The 23,567-nt window shown below is 36.6% G+C and overlaps 1 protein-coding gene across 2 annotated transcripts in view; it reads left to right on the top strand.

Moving 5' to 3' along the window:
- The window catches only part of CDS1 (CDP-diacylglycerol synthase 1), a 69,175-nt gene that overhangs the window by 39,949 nt on the left and 5,659 nt on the right, over window positions 1-23,567 (top strand). For both annotated transcript variants that reach the window (XM_030847083.3, XM_070045601.1), the window contains exons 6-12: window positions 7,347-7,405; window positions 9,121-9,203; window positions 10,959-11,046; window positions 13,658-13,726; window positions 16,500-16,652; window positions 18,232-18,351; window positions 20,423-20,526. In XM_030847083.3, the coding sequence (XP_030702943.1) occupies window positions 7,347-7,405; window positions 9,121-9,203; window positions 10,959-11,046; window positions 13,658-13,726; window positions 16,500-16,652; window positions 18,232-18,351; window positions 20,423-20,526 (676 nt within the window). The remainder of the gene's footprint in view (window positions 1-7,346; window positions 7,406-9,120; window positions 9,204-10,958; window positions 11,047-13,657; window positions 13,727-16,499; window positions 16,653-18,231; window positions 18,352-20,422; window positions 20,527-23,567) is intronic.

The following is a 23,567-nucleotide window of genomic DNA, read 5'->3' on the forward strand; positions in this document are numbered from 1 at the left end:
TGTTCTGTTCTCACAATTGACTGCTTTGGCTAGGGTTCCACTTACTAGTAGTAGACTTGTACTTAGTCCTCTAGTTTAGAAGCCCAAGCCTTAACCTTGCCTTCCAGTGAGCCTTTCCTGTTCAGTTTTCTCTAGAAAATACTTCTACTTGTCCCTGATTTCTCAGATCTGCTGAAAGTCATCCAGTCGGTTTTCCAGCTTCCAAACTTTGTAGCCATTTTTCTTCTTTTTTCCTTGACATTTCTTCAATTCTCTTTGCTCTGTAGGTTTTTGCCTTAATTTCTTTTAACATGATTTAGTGGGCTACCAGGACGGAAGAGAAAGAAATGTAATACATGAACAATCAACCATTTAAAAACAGAAATCCTTGATTAGTATTTTATTTTTCCCTTGGCTTAAAACAACAACTGATTTTTTTCTCCTGGTCCTGTGGATTGACTGGGCTTCACTGGGCAGTTCTAACTTAAGACCTCCCCTACAGTTGCAGTCAGATGGCGGTAGTGCTGGTCATGTGTGTCCTAAGTGGGCTAGACGTCCAAGGTGGCTCACTCTCACGGGCACGGTTAGTTCTGGCTGGTGACCCGTAGTGCTGGCTGGTGGCCCGTAGTGCTGGCTGGTGACCCGGGCACCCGAGTGTGGGCTCTCCATGGGGCTTGGCTCTCTCAGCACCACGCCTGAGTTCTGAATAGGGAGGGCACCAAAAGCCAAGCATCTCAAGAGTCCTTACCTAGGATGTTTTGTTTTGTTTTGTTTTGTTTTTGCGGTACACGGGCCTCTCACTGTTGTGGCCTCTCCCATTGCGGAGCACAGGCTCCGGACGCGCAGGCTCAGCGGCCATGGCTTATGGGCCCAGCCGCTCCACGGTATGTGGGATCTTCCCGGACCGGGGCACGAATCCGTGTCCCCTGCATCGGCAGGTGGACTCTCAACCACTGCGCCACCAGGGAAGCCCCCTAGGATGGTTTTTTAAAACTAGTTTTTAAAAATGAAAACATAATACGTTCCCACAGTAAAAATTCGGGCTGAAAAGGAGTATTCCATGATATCTCCCTCCCCGCTCAGAGCCTTACTTACTCTTTCCAGGGGCTTCCTACCACTATTCAGACATTATCTGAGTATTCAAGCTTATATGTTTATATCCTCCTTCCCTCATTTTTGTACACAAATGAGAGCAGACCATCCTGTACCTGTTTTTTCCCACTTAATGTAGCTTATTTTTGGTTTTATATTGGCACATCTAAACTTATCTCACTTTTTCCGTATCTGCAGTTACATCTGATGTGCATACAGCAAAATTTGATGGGTAGCATGTCAGAAAATAAGGCAACTACTATTTCCTTGCTTTGCATTTGCTCTAACTTATACTTGAAAATAACTGCTCAATTGAGAGGGTAAAGACAATATAATTTATTTTCTTTCTTGTTTCTTTTTATAACATTGTATACATGATAGCCTCCCAACCAACCCTTTTCAGTCATTGTTTCTTCATTCCCTAAAATTTCTGACTCTACTTTTATAAAACAAAATCAGTATTTCTTCTTTTTTCTAACTGATTTCCACCATGGACATAGCTTACCACTTGCTCTTTTATAGAATCATGGAAGCTTATTGAAAATCATCAGTGTTGTTCCTTCAACAAACATTTGAGTGCCTTCCAAGTGCCAGTACTGTACATGGTGTTGAGGATACCAAGGGAAATAGGCTGGTAGCGTGCCTTCCAGGGTATTGCAACTGCTGAGACACATGTCCCCTAGTTCATTGCTGGAATGTGAACAAGGACCTCTAAGAGCATAAAGAAGGGGAAGGAGGGCCTTGCTTTGCGGGGGTGGGAAGGCCATAGAACACCTTGAAGAAGAGATGACAGGTGTCGTGAGAAGCAAAGAACAATCAGGTGTTTGCCAGGTGGACAGAAGGAAAGGGCATTCCAGGAGGAGGGAACAGCTGTACAGTCTTGAGAACGAGAGAGGGTGGCGTGTTCAGGACCAGTGAGAGGCAGTGCAGGTTGCAGAGGTAAGCAGGAGCCCCGTCTTGAGAAGCTTTGTGTATTCTGGGAAGAGTTTGGGCTTTATCCCAGGAAAACTACTGGAGGATTTTAAGCTAAGAGATGATATAACCAGATCTGTAATTAAATGAAGGATGAGTTGGATAACGTTAATAGAGTGACAAGATAGGAACCTGTTGCTCTAATTCATACTAAATATAATGTAGGCTTGGCCTGAGGTTTATATTTAATAGTAAGAGGGTTATAAATTTTAAAAAACTATGGGACTTCCCTGGCGGTCCAGTGGTTAAGACTCCGAGCTCCCACTGCAGGGCGCGGGTGTTCATTCCCTGGTTGGGGAACTAAGATCCCACATGCTGCGTGGCACAGCCAAAAAATTTAAAAAAAAAAAAACCTAAAATACTGTGGGCTGATCTTAGAAACCAACTGCTATTTATGATAGTCTATGAAAAATTGCTTTTGTATCCCAAATTATTGGCTTGAAATGTACTTTTTGTTGAGATAATTATGTATTTCCATGTAGTTTTAAGAAATAATAGAGAGTCATTTATGCACTTTGCCTAGTTTCCACTAATGGTAATATTTTGAAAAATTACAGTGTAAGATAACACCAGGATATTGACATTATTACAGTCTTACAGAAGTATTTTTAAAGCAAAACTTTTTTTTGTTTTAAAGTGTAGTTGATTTACAATGTTGTGTTAGTTTCTGGTGTACATCAAAGTGATTCATATATAAATTCTTTTTCATGTTCTTTTCCATTTTGGTTTGTTATAGCGTATTGAATATAGTTCCCTGTGTTATACAGTTGGCCCTTGTTGTTTATCTATTTTATATATATTTTATAGATTGCATCTGCTAACCCCCAAATCCTAATTTATCCCTTCCCCACCCCTTTTCCTCTTTGGTAACTGTAAGTTTGTTTTTTATGTCTGTGAGTCTGTTTCTGTAAAACACAACTTTGTAGTAAGCTAGGAGCTACTGGGATAAGAGATGAAACTTCCAATATAAATTATTCATAGTATTCTATATCTGTTATCATTTTACACGTGTCCTAAATATGGTCCTATTAAATGACCATAAGCACTCACTTTATGTTTCTCTTGTTTTTTTAATTTCCAGTGCCTAGCACAGGGTCTGGCATTTAGGTTCCCAATACACATTTACTAGATGAATGATCAGAGGCTGAGAACATGCACATCCACACACAGTGCTTTTTAGAGAGATTTTTTTTCAGCATCAGTGTTTTGGTTGCTGGGTCTTGAGGCCTTACTGGTGATTCTTGAAGTGATTAGCAACATTCATGAGCTTAGTCTAGCAAATGAAGGTAGACTTTAAAACAGGAGTAAGGAAATAGAAAGTGTGCTCTGTTGAGAGATTTGTACCTTTCTCTCAAATTATGCTGATAAAAATCTCTGGAATTCTTCTCGTTAAACAGCATTCCAAGGGTCCTGCCCAAATTTTAGTTCTGCAGTGGTCAAATGACTTTTATAGGTCTTAGCAGATTTAAAAACCAGAGACAACACAAGCTCTTTCATTGACGTTGAATTTTATTAAAATAAAATGTATGTATATCCAGGTCTGACCCACTCACCAAGGCCCACCACATTAAATGACATGTTTAATATTATACCAGATGACTCACTGACTAGGACCTGGAAATCATCCTGACACTTAGATAATTTTGTTGTAAAATGAATTTGAGTGATAGCAAAAAGAAAATTATAGGAACAACATTTTCTCTAGAGTCTGGATATATTTTAAAAAGATCTTGGGGCCTTGGATTTGGGGCTCTTTAGAAACCAGAGCAACTATGTGATTACATGTCTAGTAATGATGGGTGAATAAGCTTAAGATGTTGGACCCTTAATATCATCACCTTAAGATATCTTTATCCAACCAGTGATAGGCATATTAAAGGCGTATTAAGTTTAGTGGTTTGGTTGTTTTGTTTTGTTTTGTTTTTGCTTGTATTTGTGCATGGCTAACTGTTTTGACTTCTTTTTAAAAACCCTTAAGGGTAAGTTATAACTTGAATATAATACTTTGAATTCAAGAAAAATCAATGGACTTATAAGATTAAATTATAGCTAAAATAAATGCATGATTAAGAATGTTTTTCCAAATATCCTGAATATGTTTTATCTCAAAGGATGGTGATGAAATCTTTGAAAGATGTCACAAACAACTGTTCATAAAGGACTGTATCTTCAAAACCACTTACAGTTTTTAAATTCAGATGATTAGAATCTATACACATATCAGTCTTGTTCTATACCTTAAACTCACCGTGCAGATTAAGAGAAAACTTTTCTCTATCTTAGCCAATATAATGGTTGGTTTGTGTGAATTTCTACAGTGCACGTTCAAACTTTTTTAAAACAACTCAGTTGTATTCTAGTGGCTGAATATGGGCACACATAATGCAGTGTGCTTCTGAATTTGTTGAACATGATGTTTGAAATGTTTTGGAGTTAGATTAGTTAGGGAAGTGTAATGAAAAATACAGCCATGTGAAAGTAAAGGATGAGTCAGTAAGCTCCAGTATTTAATCCTGGGTCCATCTTTGTTTTTTGAGTTAAGGACTGCATGTGTTTACTGAATTGGTTAATCACCAATAAGAAATTTTAAAAATAACTTGATTATTTCTTTATATTTTCCTGTCTCTTCAACTAGATTATGAGCTCCTTGAGTGGAATGACTATCTTATCCATTTTTTTGTATCTTGTGTCTAGTGTGCCATAAATATTTTTTGATTGTCCATTTTTTCGGAAATTTCCTCTATCCCATCTTTTGGACTTTTCAGTGTCTTTTTTTTTCCCTTCACTTCTCCTGACTGCTTTAGAAATCTCATTCTTTTTTGTTCTTTTTGAATATAATTGTCTGTAATCTGTTGGGTAACTGGCTCTCCCTAACCACCTGGGAACTCCTTGATACTGGGCAACAGGATATACACATCTTTGCATGGACAGCACAGTGCTGTTTATATAAATGGTGATCAGTAAGTGTAACTAAACATAATTATATATCAAGAACTGTATGTTAGGAAACTTTTTCAATGAATACTTTTGTTTACAATACTGTAACAAATCCTATGATTTTAATTGGAAATATAACCGTACAAATGTTCTTTGTTAATTGGGGAAAAAGTAAAACTATGGATCTAAATGTATAAAGTTATGCTTTCCATAGATTTATTGAAATATAGCATGTATGTATTTTTACACGGTTAAACATAAAATATACACATAGCTAGATGGTTGTGAATGAAAAAGTAAACTTATGTTTCTTTTTTGGATTCTTTTTCTTTGAAAATAATATTTAACCTTAGATATGCTAGGAAAACACTTTACATCCTCCTCTTCCACATTAAGAGAACTGTATTATTTTAATGTATCTAGGAGTCAGATAATTATATCCTTTATTAGAGCACCCTAAACAGCTGCATTGCTACTGGTTGATTTAACAGTGAAATTGGATCAGGTAAAAGTGAGTTGCCAAGACTGTCCTGGATAAAAATCATCATTAGGAAAGTACTGAATAAGTCTGCTGGTAATTTTATTTGAAGAAGTGCTTAAGGGTGAATGGTATTATATAATTTCAAGAAAGAGACCAACCAAACGTGTTGTACTAGTATTTGTGAAGAGGTAATTCATAGTTAATGATGTTGAGAGGTTCCCGAGGCTGTGCAGGGAGAGCCAGAGAGGTCTGTTTGGACAGAAGGGGAGGGTCCAGAGGCATCTGTCTTGCCTCTGCTTTGCTTTTACCCTATTAGCCTCTGAACCAAGTCCAATCTACCTTTAACCATGGACCAATGGCATAAAGCAGCATAGAAATTTCATTATTCCTTAAGCAAAAAAATAAATCTACCTGCTATTGAAGAGAAATTTAAAAGCAATGATTTTTAAAGAGGTCTTTTATGCTACTGGTGATTTCAGTGCCATGAATTCCATGTTTTAATCTCCCCCTGCCCCACCTTGCTTTCTTTTTCTCAAGAAAGTGACATATGGCTGTCAGTTTGCCTCTACTCAGAGAATGTTTCCATATTTCTTTTGCAGTTCAATCAGTTAGATTCTATAGGTGACAAATAGGAGGTGAGGTAGGATCTGGGAGCCAGTGTGCATTCTCTTCCTTTATCATTATCCTTTACACTGACATTACAAATCGGTCATCAAAAAATAGCTGCCGGCAGCTGCTGTTTGATTCTTTGCTCTGGTCAGAGTAGTATCAACCTTGCTTACTCCAGTGGGTAGAATTGCCTTGGTAAGTATAACTTAGATATACAAAGTCTAGTACTTTATTTCATATGGGATAGATTAGGTGACAGTTCGTTTTCTATCTTAGAGAACTCTCTAAAGATATTGCAGAATAGAATGCATGAGTAGCTGTTTAGCTGAAATTAAACTTGGCTTATGCATTTCCAGTATCTACTTCTGTAAAAAAAAAATTATCTTTAAAACTTCACAGATATATTGGGCAAAAAGTGCTTCATATTGCCTCCCATTACTTAGTATATAACTATTAGATTTCATTTCATTAGGTAGAATTTTTATTTAGTAAAATTTTATGGTAATAAATTTGTAGGATATAAACAGAAACACAAATACTGTTTGTACATCATGAAATTATTAAGAGTATTATGTTTTACTGTAATTATTATAACATGGGTCTGAGAAATTTCAAATCACTCTTAACCTGAATCTTGCTGATGATAGTTTATGGAACCACAAGACTCTTGAGAGTCATTAGGATCTAAGGGTTTAACTCTTTTCTAGCGCTGTGATCCCCAGTAAATTAATGAAGTCCTTTGTGTATTTTTCTTCATCTGTAAATTGGAGATGATAATGGGTACTTACATCATAGGAAGGTTGGAAGGGTTAAATGAGTTAATGCTTCTCAAATGCTTATACAAGAGCCTGGAACATAGTAAGTGTTCAGTAGATGTCAGCTGCCATAATAATTATTATTAATTTTTATATTATATAGAGATTGAACATTCTACACAGACATTTGATGGATTGACTAGCAAATAAATTTTAGTGAACTGAAATTCAGGATCTGTTTTTCCATGTCCACACATTAGCAAGGAACTAATTCACTTAATTAATGTAGAAGATGTTTATTGAATTTATGCCATGGACTATATTAGGCATTTTGAAGAATACAGGGTCATTTCCCTCTAGAAACTTTTACTTAAAATGCTTAATAGAAGAGCAGGAGAGCGTATGAGTGAGTAGCTAAAGCATAGCTAGATGTGGTATAGAAATTTGGCTTATATGAGCTCAGTGAATCTTAAACTTTGTAACAAATTATACAATAAGCCATGTTTTTTGTTCTTGAACAGGTTTCTGCATGTTTGTGCTGAGCTTGGTGAAGAAACATTATCGTCTGCAGTTTTATATGGTGTGTATTAACCATTATTCTGTAGTCACTGTATGTAATAAAAACCTTTACCTTTATTTTTTTCTGTGGTGAGAAGATATAATCTAATCTTCTAGTTGCCTAAATGTGAGGGATATTTGAATTTTGGATTACTATTATATATAAAAAGTTGAAGTTGAAAATTTTTTGAGGATTTAAAAATTTTAACTGTTTCCAAAGTTTTCCTAAAAACTTTTTCTTTGAATATTTTCAAAGGCTATAAAATTAAATTCAAGTATTTGGGTTCCCTAAATTTGTAGAAATTTGAGGTGTTTCCACAGTCTCCTGGACAGTTAGTAAGTCTTGGAAACATCTACCATCTTTTTGTATGGAAAGTAGCTATGTTTACTTGCCCTTAGCCTGGGCATAAGGGGAACAGAGCTTACATTTTCTTGGCAGCTATAGTTAGTTATACAGTCACATGATTCTTCGTGGCCAAAGATACTTCATTCAGTGTATCATTGAACAGTGTTCAGTGTTTTATGAAGTTTATCATTGTACATGATGACCTTCTCTTATTTCCTTAAAAGGTAGCTAATTATAAGACTGTAAAACGCAAAATGTAGTATTTAGATCTGTGAATTCATGTATTAGTAAGGCTTGTTTTGGATTTGGGGTATATTTCCTATTTTTCATGCTGTGCTTTTTCCCATTAAGACATCCTGCTGAGCACCATAGCTGGGAAATTGTAGTATTTCTTACATTTCTAATTTCTGGGGGTCTTGAGAGGAAAGAGTAGAATTCTCAGTGAAAATCTAGAAACCATCAAGACAATTAGAAATACTAGAATCTGCTATGAAAATATAAATGGTTCCTACTGGAAAAAATCATTTATGCATTTGGAAGCAATCAGGGTAGAAGAGAATTGGATTGTATAAGCAGATGAAAATTAAAAAAAAAAAAACCCAACCAATATAATATATTTTTTGCTGAAATGGAAAATAGGTTTATTTTGAATAAATCAAAATCCTAAGAATTTTGAAAAGTCATAACTTCCAATAAAAATTATGAGACTAGTACATAGAAATGTTAGCGCTTTTTGTTCACAATTTGCTTATACTAATGATGCTAAAAGTGGTTAAAGTGGCCATCTCTCAGGCTAGATGGAATTGATGAAACACAGAGGACTTTGAAATTTGAAATGGAGTACTGTCATTGCACAGAGCTGTGAAGATCAGCTTTCAAGTATGAAAAGATTGAGTTTAAGGGCAATTGATCCCTGCTGGTTTGAATCATTTGAAGTTAGAAATAACTCTTTATTGGAAAATGGTACCATAGTGAACTCAGAGAAAAATCGTTTTTAGCAATTCTAATAACTAGAGAATGCAGCCAGAGTAGAGTTTTAGCTCCTATCTAAATGCCATAGCAACAGCATAAACTTCTCATTATCATTTTAATCTCATGATTCAAGATTATGTTTTTTTTAATATGTCTTTTTTAAACTTAGTAGTGTATCTCAATATTATTAGCATTCGATTTGTGTATAAATTAAGGTTACTTTGTTAAATGTGTTCATGGTTTTCAGATCTCAGTAGGCACTAAAATTAATATAATTTACTAACGGCATTTATTTTGTATGACCTTATCTTATGAAATGTGACCAACAGTCATGCTAGAAATTTGTGATTCAGAATTGCTTCGTGGGCTGCACTGATCCGTTGTGTTCACTAATTGTTGTATTGTTGTGCTATTAACAGTTCGCATGGACTCATGTCACTTTACTGATAACAGTTACTCAGTCACATCTTGTCATCCAAAATCTGTTTGAAGGCATGATATGGTAAGGGGACAGTATTATGCTGCTTTATATTTAAGTCATAGCACTTTTAAAGCTCTTTTACATTCGACAATGTCTTACAGATTTCTACTAAAATGTACTATTTGTTGTTGCTCTATTCCATTAAAATAGCTTACTGAGTTTTGCTTACTGTTTGACAACTGAAGACAAATGCTTTGTTAACAACTGGAAAGCTTCCTTATTCAGGTTTCAAATAAAATGCAGGAAGTCCTCATAAAAGCACCAAACAATTAATTACATTTTCAGGTGTTACTACACCTTAATATGACTTTTTTTAAAAAAACAAAGAATTGTGTTTAAAAAGAGTGTATTGTTTATGTGGGATGCAAAAAAGAAAAAAGGGAAAGTTTGCTTTTCGGCAAACAATGTGAAAGTTGGGTAAGTTCTACTCTGCCTTTATAATAGGAGTTGGTGTCCAGATTTCGGGTATTTGGAGTTACTTGCTATATAAGCAGTGGGTTGCAGATTCAGAAAGCATTTTTATCAGTTAAAAATTAACTTAAATTATAACAATTATTATAAATTAAAAATAAGAGTGGAGAAAAACTTAAGATTTTAAGAAATCTGACTATATTTTCTCCACATTCTTTTAAAATACAGTAATTAAAATCTTCTATAATTGATGGGTTTATTCAAGATAAATTTGTTCCCTTGACAGGTTTGTGTTTTTTTAACCAAGATATGTATGTGTGTGTAAACAATTGGAATCATTTTAAGATTGTCTTCCATATACAAACTTTTAGTTGATGGGAGGCAGTTACTGAAATTAGTAGGGTCTGTACAGTTAGTAGGGTTTTAATGCAACTACAGGCTAAGATAGTATTAAAATAATTTTTCCTGAAGGAGTTTGTATTAAGAGCTTGGTGTAAGTTTATCAGATTATACTGTCTGAACAATTGACTCATTTCTCTTTTGAAAGGCTGTTTTTAAAAAATTATACCATTGTAACTTGTTCCTGTCAGCTGAAAAAAATGCACAACGTGAACGTTGTGAGTTAAGTTTTATTTGGAGCCAAATGAGGACTATAGCCTGGGAGAACAGCCTCTCAGATAGCTCTGAGGACCTGCTGCGAAGAGGTCGGAGGGGAGGTCAGTAATACTTGGTTTTAGTGAAGGGGGCACGTGCCAGCAAGCACACATTTTGGCAGAAGGTTGCTGCTGGTCATGGGGAGCAGATGCCTCCGTTAATGATTTTAGTGCTTTTCTAGATATGAGAAGATGTAAGAAATGGGGCTCATAAAATCTTCTCCTAAAAAATATCTAACTCTCTGAAGGACTGTTCTGCCAGTGTTTCCCAGAGCACACAAGTGCCTCATTCCTGATCTCAGTGCTGAACTCCTTTCAGGGTGTGTTGGAGGTCAGCGACTGCAGTGGCTAGTGACCTAATCCTTGTAGAGCCAGATGGCGAGTGACAGTTTTTAGTTGGCATTCCTCATAAAACTGAAATTTGAAAGTCCATAGCTATAGAATTGATTGTTTAATTTTAAAGTTAAGTTGTTTATTTAATATTTTCATTAGCAATATTCTTCTCGTATGTTTATAGATTTTGCTCTGCTTAATTGCTAAATGGGCAAATTTGGTTGGTATTTATTGTGTCTGTTAATTAATCTTTTAGTACGTGCTGTGTTCTGGGCTAGGCTGCAATGTAATCCAAAGGATTATTGCATTGGTTCATTATGAGTCATAAGCTGTAGAAATAGTTGCCACTTAATCATACGGACTTTTTTTTTTTTTTAAGGTTCCTTGTTCCAATATCAAGTGTTATTTGCAATGACATAACTGCTTACCTTTTTGGATTTTTTTTTGGAAGAACTCCATTAATTAAGGTAATGGAAAAATACCACAAGCAAACCCTGACCATAACTTAAAAGATTAGCCACTGGAGAAATTCCCAGCCATTTGGTGCTGTTGCACATTTTTGATTTCTGAGGTGCTTTGATTTTCCTTAGTTGCCCTCAGCAGCCACAGTGCAGAGGCAGTGATCTGTATTTCCCAATGATTCCGTCTGGTTCTTCATCAGATACTCTCTTGGCTCCTTGGTCATTTCCCCTCTCTCGTGAAGGCTCATGTCATCTTTTTGCTGGTTTCTTTCCCTTGGCTGTTGTGCGGTTCTTTATTCTGCTTCCCAACAACCCTCTAAACAGGCCTGTCCTTGACTCTGCTTTCCTCTCAAGCCATCTCATTTGTCTCCTCCTTCACCAGATTGTTTGAAAGTGTATATTATACCATTGTCACATACTCATGTCCATTTGAAAGACTTTTATACCCAAATTTGTTTTAAGAAAAAATTTGAGGTCCTACAATAAAACACTGATGAATGATGCAAGTGATAAGGAAAAGTGAAGATAAGGGACAGGAAAGTACACATGAGGAGACCATGTAGTTTTGCCTTAGATTTGGTTCTGTTTACAGTCAGTGGAGGCAAAGAAGAAAATGAAGTAATTTATACAGTTCCCATCTTGGGAAAGAAAGAAAGAAACCAACTCCTCATGGAAAAACAGACCTTTTTCTAGAACTGATTTCTTTTAAAAATAAAAATAAAAAAGCTTTTCACGCTGGGGCTACATAGAGGATTCACTCAGTTCAGATATTGGGCAAAGTCTTTTATAACATTCTGACAAATGCATTAATTGGCTATTTTGATGTAATCACATGAAGGCATTTATGGAGGGACTGAGACAATTGTTGAGATAGAAAACCTGTTTTGTTCAGAGTGATGTAAGGATAGTTTATCATTCCTAGAGGAGTGCGTGGACGGCCTGTCCTTCAAAAACACCTTCCTTAAATTCTTCCCCACATAGGAGTCCAGCACACAGCATTAAGCTGAGCTGTGGGGATACTGGCCAGTAAGCTATATACATTTTTAAAGTCTCTAAAGCTTATTTCAGCACAAGAGCAAGTGGTGAAGTAGTCAAGGATTTTATACCAGCTGAGAAGTTGTTGGCTTAGGAGCCCTCAGAGGCTGTAGAAGAATCTCACTGTCTGATTTTGAACATCAATTTCTAGTGAATTACCAGGCTGGATTAGTTGTATAATATACGCAGATGTAATTAAGCAAGTTAACCCCTAAATCAGTATGATATGGGGGGCTTCCCTGGTGGCGCAGTGGTTGAGAGTCCGCCTGCCGATGCAGGGGACACGGGTTCGTGCCCTGGTCCGGGAAGATCCCACATGCCACGGAGTGGCTAGGCCCATGAGCCATGGCCGCTGAGCCTGTGCATCCAGAGCCTGTGCTCCGCAACGGGAGAGGCCACAACAGTGAGAGGCCCACGTACCACAAAAAGAAAAAAATTAAAATAAAAAAATATATATATATATGATATGGGTCAATTTAATTCGATGAGCTATCTTTAAAATAATCAGCAGGCACTTCTGAATTTGAGTCAACTCCTACTTCATGACAATAATATTGAATTATCCTAGGAGACATTGTATATCAGTCACTTCTCTATGGCGGAATTCTTGTCAGATTGGTCAAGAAAGCCTTGGTACTTTATAAACTTCAGGACAAGCGCTCATGTAGTTTAGCATATCACCCATTTCTATCTCAGAAACTTCCCTCCGATATTTATTTGGCTTCTGTTCCCATTGATCCACTGAAAGGAACATCACAGAGGCCGTCAGTGATCTCCTGATGATCATAGCCCTGTACTGAGTCCTTATCTTACAGAGCACCTCAGCCAGTTAGCACTGTCTACTCCTAAATCTTTTTCTCCTGCCCCTGCTTCACCAAGTTCTAGACTTTCCTCCAGATGTCTCTCCCTGAATGCTCCATGGACTAATAAACAATAGCCGGAATTTGAAACAAACAGTATTCTCAGAAGCCCAATATGTTTCTTCATGGAGAAAGACATATATAGTGACTAAAGGAGGGAGGATATGTGCATACTTGTGAGGCAAATACTGTACCTAGGGCTGTGGAGCTTTTTGCCATTTCAGAAAGAGGACTGTTGTAATCTTGGCATTTGGGAATATATGAAAATCTGGGGTGCTGCAGAATCCATGTTTTGTTATACTCATTCTATTTTTGATCAGTAGTAGGTCAACACAGACCGTGTATACTTAGAATGAATGAATATGTCTCATCCTTATTACATTATTCTGGGGGTTTATATAAGCATGAACATTATGGGACAATTATTTCAGCATAGAGTTTATAGTCCTTTGAGTGAAAAAAGCAAATTGAGGCTATTTACAGAAACAAACATATTCACAGTATGTAGGATGTCTGAAGGCCTAATATGTGTTCGACTCTACTAGAGAGATTTGCACAAATAAATCACCATCATGGACTGAAGGAAAAAGGGTTGCAAAGCCTTTCCAATATGAAAAAAAGAAGGAGAGAGGTACAAGGTATTATGGGAATTTATTGAACATATGTATCTGTGTGTTTTGTGAGTGCAGTAACTCTTTCTAATTCTATTTGGCCTTTTTCAGTTGTCTCCTAAAAAGACTTGGGAAGGATTCATTGGCGGTTTCTTTTCCACAGTCATCTTTGGATTCATTGTGAGTTTCACTAGGATTTTTATTTTATTTATATTTTGAAAAGTGGTAGCAAGTTTATTAGTCTAGTCTGAACCTAAAAGAATTAAATCAGAAAATGCTAATAATGTATTAACTGAAGCCCACTAGACGGAATCCACAGGCATACCTCAGAGATATTGCAGCTTCAGTTCCAGGCCACCACAATAAAGCGAGTATTGCTATAACGCAAGTCACGTGAATGTTTTGGTTTCCCAATGCATATAAAAGTTACAGTTACATTATACTGTAGTCTATTAAGTGTGTACTAGATTAAGTCTAAAAAAAACAGTGTATATGCCTTAATTTTAAATACTTTATGGCTAAAAAATGCTAAGCATCATCTGTGCCTTCGTTGAGTCATAATCTTTTTGCTGGCGGGGGGTCTTGCCCGGATGTTGATGCTGCTGACTGATCAGGGTGGTGGTTGCTGAAGGTGGGTGGCTGAGGCAGTCTCTTGAATAAGACAGCAAGGAGGTCTGCCACATCGATCGTCTCTTCTTTCATGAAGGATTTCTCTGTAGCATGCAAGGCTGTTTGATAGCACTTTACCCTGCTCAGTAGAACTTTCAGAATTGGAGTCAACCCTCTCAAACTCTGCAACTGCTTTACCAACTACGTTTATGTAATATTCTAAATCCTTTGTTGTCATTTCAACAGTCTTCACAGCATCTTCACCAGGAATAGAGTTCATCTCAAGAAACCACTTTGTTTACTCATTCATAAGTAATTCCTCATCCGTGAACGTTTTATAATGAGATTGCAGCAATTCATTCCCCTCTTCAGGCTCCACTTCTAATTCTCTTGCTATTTTACCACATCTGTAGTTACTTCCTCCACTGAAGTCTTGCAGTTGGAAGAATGGTGCCATTAGACTTGTTTGAGGCAGGGTTGCCATAGACCTTCAATTTGTGAAAAACACAGTACCTGTGAAGCACAATAAAGTGAGTGCAATAAAATGAGGTATGCCTGCATTGTATAGCCCAGTAACTCTCATCCTGGCCTCATAACAGAACCACCTGGGGAGCTTACACAACACCTATGTCCCAGCCCTCTTCCAGGTCAATTAACTCCCTCAGCTGATTCTCATATAAAGCTAGGCTTGAGACCTGCCGTTGTGTTTTGGTAGTTTCTAACAGCTGTTCTGCCTTGTGGGTGCACAGGTGCTGGGACGGGTGGTGGCTTTGAATAAAAGCAGAGAATGCAAATGATATTGAAGAGTTCTGTCTCTTTAACACGTGCCAGCTGCTTGGCCTAGTGGGTGCTTACTGCTGTGAGTCCAGTTTACAGAAAAAGCTTGTTAAAAATAATTGATGTTTACTTTTAGCTATGAATAATGGATATTGTTAATGTTTTAAAAATTAGTGTACAGTTATGGAATTTATGTTTTTATTCAAAGGTGTCTTGTGAGAAATCAAAAAAGGTACAGAAAAATGGCTGGATATAAGATAAATATACCAAAAAAAATTACTGTCAGGAAGTTTAATTTTTTAAGAGTCTTGTCCCTAACAGTTCTAGAATATATTCTATAGCCAAATATAGAGTGACTAATAAAAACATGGAGCTTTGAGAGGGAGCAAATATACGAATAAATGGAAATGGGCCAGGCTGGAGGGGAAAACCACCATAATTCCTGTTTATCAGTGTAGTTCATTCTCAATGAAAATTGCGATAGAATTAAAAAAATTATTCCAGTGTTTATTTGTTAGAATATCAATGAGGTAATAACTGATGAACAGAATAATGAAAAGGGATCTGGTCCTGTCCAATGATTATACATTACGAAGAAGGGATTATTAAGTTAAATACTACTACAAGAATCTAGTATCATTAAAGACAATTTAGAAATACTACAAGAACAGCCATATCATTGGAAGAAAATAAAGAGCTATCCTATAAGAATGTAATGCATGATGAAATAAGGAGGAGGGAGCTTATATATTTTTTAATAAGTAATTTTGAGGAAACTGGTTGTTTGGAAGCAAAATCAACTTATATCCATTTCTAGTGTCATATTTGCACTTCTATCAACCATTTTTGAGCAGTATAATGGTGTGAATGTCTGTAAAAGAAAGAAAATGAACTATTGTATAGCAATTTAAATTTGTAATAAGATATTTTGTTTTTATGTATCTTCTTCCATGGCTGAGGACAGATAGTTTTAAAAATTGCAGTGATGTGTCCAGGGAAAGAATAATTTAGTCAACATTGTCTGGGTTGGTTAAGAACAATGGTGTTTTTCACCTGTGCTGTTTTCTTAGTAATTTTGAATCACTGTTTATTTTTTTAATTGATGAAATTAATATAACCTTTATGCAAGAAACTTTAGTCCTGTACTCTCCCATACCTTTATAATTGTTAGCTTCTGCTGACATTAAATGTGTTCTTAAAAAAAGTAAAACCTTGCTATAATTCTTGTCTAAATGTTCAAATTGGCTTCTTTTTCTAACTTTCCCCTTCCCTCTTTCCCTATACTGAGATTATAATCATACGGATTTCCAAAAAGTCTTGTTTTCTAATGGCTTTTTAAAGTTTTTTATTCCATCAGTTATGGTCAGTTAACTTTGAAAATACATGGCAGGATGTGAATGCGAGGAAAATTTGGCATTCTGTTTCTGGCCTTTCTGACACATAACATATATACGTTTAAAAAATTTTATATATATACACACACGCACACACACACACACACACACACACACATACACATACATATATTTTCATGCAATGTTTTACAAACGCTTGCTTTGTTATTTAGGCCGCTTACGTGTTATCCAAATACCAGTACTTTGTCTGCCCAGTGGAATACCGAAGTGATGTAAACTCCTTCGTTACAGAATGTGAACCCTCAGAACTTTTCCAGCTTCAGAGTTATTCACTTCCTCCCTTTTTGAAGGCATTGTTGAGACGGGTAAGATAAACATGGTGGGGATCCTCCCTCCCAAAAATTAAGCTTCATTTATTGCAAGAGATCGATTTCTGCAGAATTTTTAACTCTGTAATACAGATCATTGTCTGCTTGACATCAATCATATATTCTATCCCCTTGTGATTTCCCTTTTTTGTATATAAAGTGAATATTACTGTCACAAACCAGTTGTCTGTTAGAAACTTACTTGCCTAATGGTTTGAATACTGGTGGTAATTTATCTTGAAAACATTTTTAAATGTCTCTTAGATTTCTACAAATCAAATGAGTTATAATGAGTTTCACGTGTAACTGGTATAAATTGACTCAATTTAAAACTTAATTAAAATTCACCAGCTCAAAAATTACTTGATTTTTAGGGGACTTTTACTAGTACAGAAAGCTGCTGTTTCTAAAAATCACTTACCCTTCCAAAAACACTGCTGCCATTTAAAGGTAACCTTGAAGGATGTTGACATGCTGTCCAGTAGATCCCTGCTGATCTATGCTACCAGGACTAGTGGGTGGTTGGTTAAAGTGGGGAATCAAATAATTGTGTGTGTGTACACATGAATGCATCTGAAACATTTATTATTTATTTATTTATTTGGCCGTGCTACACAGCTTGCGGGATCTTAGTTCCCTGACCAGGAATTGAACCCTGGGCTCTGGCAGTGAAAGCACCAAGTCCTAATCACTGGACCTCCAGGGAATTCCCTGAAATATTTAACTTTTAACTAAAGTTACTTTTTAAGAAGAAGGTTAACCAACAAATTATTTCTCTACTTGAGGGCTCAATACATTGATTCCAAGAATTTTTTCAGTGTCCAAGCCATCTATTATCTGCTGTAAAACTCTTTGATACTGCTCATCTTTGATTGGGGCAAGGCCGTTCCTTTGCGAACAGGTCCAAAGATTGGAGTTCTTAGTGATCTTTCTTAAACCACACCCATTATGCACTCTCTACAATTTGTAGTTTCAGTTTATTTAAAGTGGAATAAGAACTAAGAATTTACAAAATAATTTGGCTGCAGAATTCTTCTCAACTTTTCATAATTGTCTTGCTGATGTTAATTTTGGTAGAAAATAAAGCATTTTATTTTCAGGTGTTTCCACAGCATTTAACTTAATTTTAAGAGAAAGACCAACTTTCCCATCATTTGTCATATAAAATTAAAGTGAAATAAAATACAAGTACAAAATACATTATATAATTACAAAAACAAAGTGCTACTGGTAAAAAACAATGTCAGAAATTAACTGATTCTTGGTAAGCCTATGACCCAAGTGTTGTAGAAGTTTCTAGACAAATTAGAAAAGTAGCCTATCAGATTTTAGCACACCAGGCGCTTTCAGTACGCTTACACAGGGAATAGGGAGTGCTGGCTGAATAAGCAGAGTGGTAACGAGAGCTTACACATTTATTTTTTCCTATGATCTTGAAAGTTTGTGAAATTAACAAAAATATGGCATGTGCTTTGACTTAGTGTTTATATATAATGGCTCTGAGTTTAGGTGGCGTGCTCGAATACATTTTTCATGCAGTTAGCCCCAACCCCTCTCCTTTTTCTTCCCTCTTTAGGAAACAATAAGCTTGTATCCTTTCCAGATACACAGCATTGCTCTTTCCACATTTGCATCTTTGATTGGCCCATTCGGAGGATTCTTTGCCAGCGGATTCAAAAGAGCTTTCAAAATCAAGGTGTGTGTTTTAGATTCTTTGTTACAGTGTTACAGAATATAATTAGAGAATGTAATATAGTTGGAATTTGGTTCTCTTTTGGTCTCCCGCATTAAGCCCCTGGGCAAAAACTTTTCCACCCTATTTGTGTCAGCCTCACAGAGTATATATTCTTTCTTGTTAGGTTTTGGTCATGCCGTGTTAATACATTTTAAAGTGGTATATCACCCTTTTTTCTAGAAATGGCATGTGTCACTTGATGCTGGGACAGACACAGAATCTTGGTCCTTCAAGTGTTCATCCAAGAATCCAGCTATGAATTGTCTAAGTTTAGTGTCCTGTCACAGTCTCAAGTGAAGGGAAGTGCAAGAGTGCCTTTGGATATGTAACTCTCCATTCTGCTGGACCAGGGGTCAGCAAACTCTTTCTGTAAAGGGCCAAATCATACGCTAATAGCAACAATATCGCAAACTACTCAGTTCTGAAGTCTTCCACCATAGTGTGAGAGCCCCATGGACAATACATCAATGAGTGAGTGTGGCTGGGTTCTAATAAAACTTTACTTACAAGAAACAGGCAGCGGGCTGGAATTGGTCTGTGGGACATAGTTTGCTGATCCCTGTTCCAGATACTTAAAATTAGCCCTATGTTTTGTTTACCTTAAATTCTCGTAAAGTGAGATATATTTGGCCTATTATCTCAACTCTCCTCACATGGCTTCACTAAGTTAAGACTGAATGTGTGCCATTGGGAGTTAGAGAGTGTCTACTGAAGGTGGGGTGCTCAGGGCAAGCTTCTCTGAGGAGGTGGCGTTTAAGCAGGGATACCAGGAAAGGAAGAGAATGAGTCCTGCAGAGAAATTGAAGGAAGGGAGTTCCAGCAAGTGCAAAGGAGTAGAGGAGATCAGCTGCTGGAAGGGGAAGAGGAACACTGTGGCCATGGTAGGGAGTAGGTGGTCAGACTACAGAGAGTGGTGGCCAGATCCCAGAGGCCAGGGAAATAAATACGCGAACTCAGCGAGCACTTGCAATGGGGAAGATACTACCTTAGGTGGAATGCAATATGCAAAAGTGTACAAGATGTTGTCCTTGTTCTCATGATGCTCACCACCGACTAGGGGAGATAATACACATCCACAAAGAATCGTAGCAATAGCTATGCAAAACGAGAAGCCTGTAAAGGCTGCAAACAGCAAAGTGGGATGGAGTTACCACGGCTCTATTGTGCTTGGGTTAGTAGGGAAGAGAAGGAAGGAAATGTGTTGGCAAAAATTAACCAAAGAGTTTTTCAATAGTTGTTTTAAACAGAGAAATGTTATGTTTAGAATGGTCTTTAATGGTCTCCAATCCAAGGTTTCTTGGTGAATGGTGAGGTTTCTTTTCATGTCTGAAATGAAGGTAGAATCGCTGTTGCATTTTAGAGGTTTTTAGGCTGCTTGAGTAAACGAGAAGGACAATTAGTCATTTACATTTCCTGAGCCCTGACACGTGTAGATGGATCTATACAGGGTCAATCTGCAGAGGCTTACTAACCATTCCCTTAATCTGGCCATTTAATGGACTAACATGTCCCAAATGAACTATCTATTTTGATTTCCTTTTTACCCCAACACATAAAAAAAAAGAAATATTTATCACAGTAGTAAAATATTTATTTCAGAGTAAGAACCATTAGGATAAACATGAGCTAGAACCAGTTGTATATCTGTCAACAACACTAAAATAGCTCCCCAAATAGTTTCTGATTAAACAGAAGAGCCAGCTATAAGATTAGATTAGTAATAGCTGATAGCATTTTTGATTTAGAAAAAGTTTTATTAACTAAAAAAAGTTAGTGCTAGATTTAATTAATATTTAATTAGTGTTATTTGAAAGCTGTGTGTCAATTCAATAGTCATTCTAACATAGGCACATATTCCAACATGCAGTTTTAATCTGTTGGACATGTTCTGATAAGTTTGTATTTAGTGGGAAAATCCAATAGTAAAGTATTTTCCTTCAAGTCCATGATGTCAAGGAGACATTTACAGGTAGGAATTTTAGAGCAGGTGATTTTTTTGAAAAGTTACTAATATGTTTGTTTTTTTCTGAAGGATTTTGCAAACACCATTCCTGGACATGGAGGGATAATGGACAGATTTGATTGCCAGTATTTGATGGCAACTTTTGTGCATGTGTACATCACAAGTTTTATAAGGTACTTCTAGATTTTTAAAAAATGTTTTATTAGATGATTTCTTGGAGTTCTCATTTCGATAGGCATTAGTTTGAATTCGTTACTTTTTTTGTCATTGGTAATCTATAATAGCGAAGGGAACGGTGGCTCCTGGAACCGTGTCACACTGTAGCCTTGGGCAGTATGATTAAATTATAATTATTTCCCTTACATTTGAACAAGTTAAAAAAATAGTATATGTCATAGTCTAATAGGGCTGAGTTAAGATTCAGTTAGAGTGGGTGAATGGTACTAGATTTGGAACAGCAGGAGATTTAATTTCTCAACTGTGGACATTGTGGTGACAGTGAACCCTAAGAGTTACTTAAAAAGGAGGAGGACATAATGATTCATCCAGTCCACCAGTTATTGCTTGAGTGCCTGTTATGTGTTGGGGCATGTTCTGGGCATGGATATAGCAGAGAACAAAACAAACCAAGTTCCTGTCCTCAGGGCTTATTTTCTTCCTGGGGAGTTGGAGGGAGAAGGGGCAGAAGTGGAGAACAAACAAATGTAGCTTGTCTGGTGGTTATAAGAGCCATGGAGAAAAACAGAGCAGTCCGCAGGATTATGGGTGTGTATGTGGTGGGGGTGGGGGGTGGAGAGGCGGGGAGGGGTAGGTGGAGGGTGTTGCTGTTTTATATGGGGTGCTTTATTCTCATTACTAAACTTTAATGTTTTGGATCTGCCCTGAAATGCCAGTTTGAGGTGTGAAAGCTAACCACATCAACCACATGTTTACTTTATATGCCATGGCCTCTACTGGTGTCTGAGCCTAGAAAACCTGTATTTCCTTTAGAGTTATGTGGATTGAAACTCATATTTATAGGTCTCTAAATATGCATTTTAAATATATACCCATAGTAGTGTGAGCATTTTTGTATTAACTTTTATTTTCCTTGAGCCGTCTTGTTAGGAGTTTATCTATTTCATTAATCTTTTCAAAGAATCAGATTCTGACTTCACCTTTCTCTGTTGTGTATTTGTTTTCTATTTCATTGATGTCTACTCTCATCTTTCATTCCTTTATCTTTTTTAAAAACTGTATTGCCGTATAGCTGATTTACAATGCTGTGCTAGTTTCAGGTGTAGAGCAAAGTGATTCAGTTTTACAAATATTCATTCTTTTTCAGACTATTTACCCATATAGGTTATTATAGAATATTGAGTAGAGTTCCCTGTGCTATACAGTAGGTCCTTGTTGGTTATCTATTTTATATATAGTAGTGTGTGTATGTTAATCACAAGCTCCTAATTTATCGGCCCCCCCCGCCATGTTTCGCCTTTGGTAACCATAAGTTTGTTTTCGAAATCTGTGAGTCTGTTTCTGTTTTGTAAATAAGTTCATTTGTAAAAATTAGATTCCATATATGAGTGATATCATATGGTATTTGTCCTTGTCTGACTTACTTCACTTACTTTACTTAGTATGATAATCTCTAGGTCCATCCGTGTTGCTGCAAATGGCATTATTTTGTTCTTTTTTATGGCTGAGTAATATTCCATTGTATATATGTACATCTTCTTTATCTACTCCTCTGTCAATGAACATGTAGGTTACTTCCATGTCTTGGCTATTGTACCATAGTGCTGCAGTGAATATTGGGGTTGCATGTATCTTTTTGAATTTTGGTTTTCTCTGAATATATGCCCAGGAGTTGGATTGCTGGATCATATGGTAGTTCTATTTTTAATTTTTTAAGGAACCTCTGTAGTGTTCTCCACAGTGGGTTTACCAATTTACATTCCCACCAACAGTGTAGGAGGGTTCCCTTTTCTCCACACCCTCTTTAGCATTTATTGTTTGTGGACTTCTTGATGATGGGCATTCTGACTGGTGTGAGGTGATACTTCATTGTAGTTTTTTAATTTTTTAATTTTATTTTTTTATACAGGAGGTTCTTATTAGTTATCCATTTTATACATATTAGTGTATACATGTCAATCCCAATCTCTCCATTCATCGCACCACCACCACCACCACCCCACCAGTTTCCCCCCTTGGTGTCCATACGTTTGTTCTCTACATCTGTGTCTCTGTTTCTGCCCTGCAAACCGGTTCATCTGTACCATTTTTCTAGGTTCCACATATATGCATTAATATACGGTATTTGCTTTTCTCTTTCTGACTTACTTCACTCTGTATGACAGTCTCTAGATCCATCCACGTCTCTACAAATGACCCAGTTTTGTTCCTTTTTCTGGCTGTACCTCACTGTAGTTTTGATTTGCATTTCTCTGATAATTAATGATGTTGAGCATCTTTCCATGTGCTTCTTGGCCATCTGTATGTCTTCTTTGGAGAAATGTCTATTTAGATCTTCTGCCCATTTTTTGACTGGGTTGTGTTTTTTTGACATAGAGCTGCATGAGTTGTTTGTATATTTTGGAGATTAATCCCTTGTTAGTCTCTTCATTTGCAAATATTTTCTCCCATTCTGTGGGATGTCTTTTCGTTTTGTTTGTGGTTTCCTTTTTCTGTGGAAAAGCTTTTAAGTTTAATTAGGTCTCATTTGTTTATTTATTTTTGTTTTTATTTTCATTACTCTAGGAGGTGGATCCCAAAAGATATTGCTGCAATTTATGTCAAAGAGTGTTCTCCCTATGTTTTCCGCTCAGAGTTTTATAGTGTTCGGCCTTATATTTAGGTCTTTGATCCATTTTGAGTTTATTTTTGTGTATGTATAGTGTTAGAGAATGTTCTAATTTCATTCTTTTACATGTAGCTGTCCAGTTTTCCCAGCACCACTTATTGAAGAGACTGTCTTTTCTCCATTGTATATTCTTGCCTCCTTTGTCACAGATTAATTGACCATAGGTGTGTGGGTTTACTTCTGGGCTTTCTATCCTGTTCCATTGATCTATATTTCTGGTTTTGCATCCTTTATCTTTCTTTAGGTTCAATTTTCTGTTCCTTCTCAAGCTTCTTGAGATAAAGCTTAGATTACTGATTTTCAGCTTTCTTGTGTAATATATTTATCTAACATTATATATTTCCTCTTAACTACTGCTTTTTGAGTGCT

The sequence above is a fragment of the Globicephala melas genome, chromosome 5 (assembly GCF_963455315.2).
Source record: "Globicephala melas chromosome 5, mGloMel1.2, whole genome shotgun sequence".
In the NCBI taxonomy this organism is placed as follows: Eukaryota; Metazoa; Chordata; class Mammalia; order Artiodactyla; family Delphinidae; genus Globicephala; species Globicephala melas.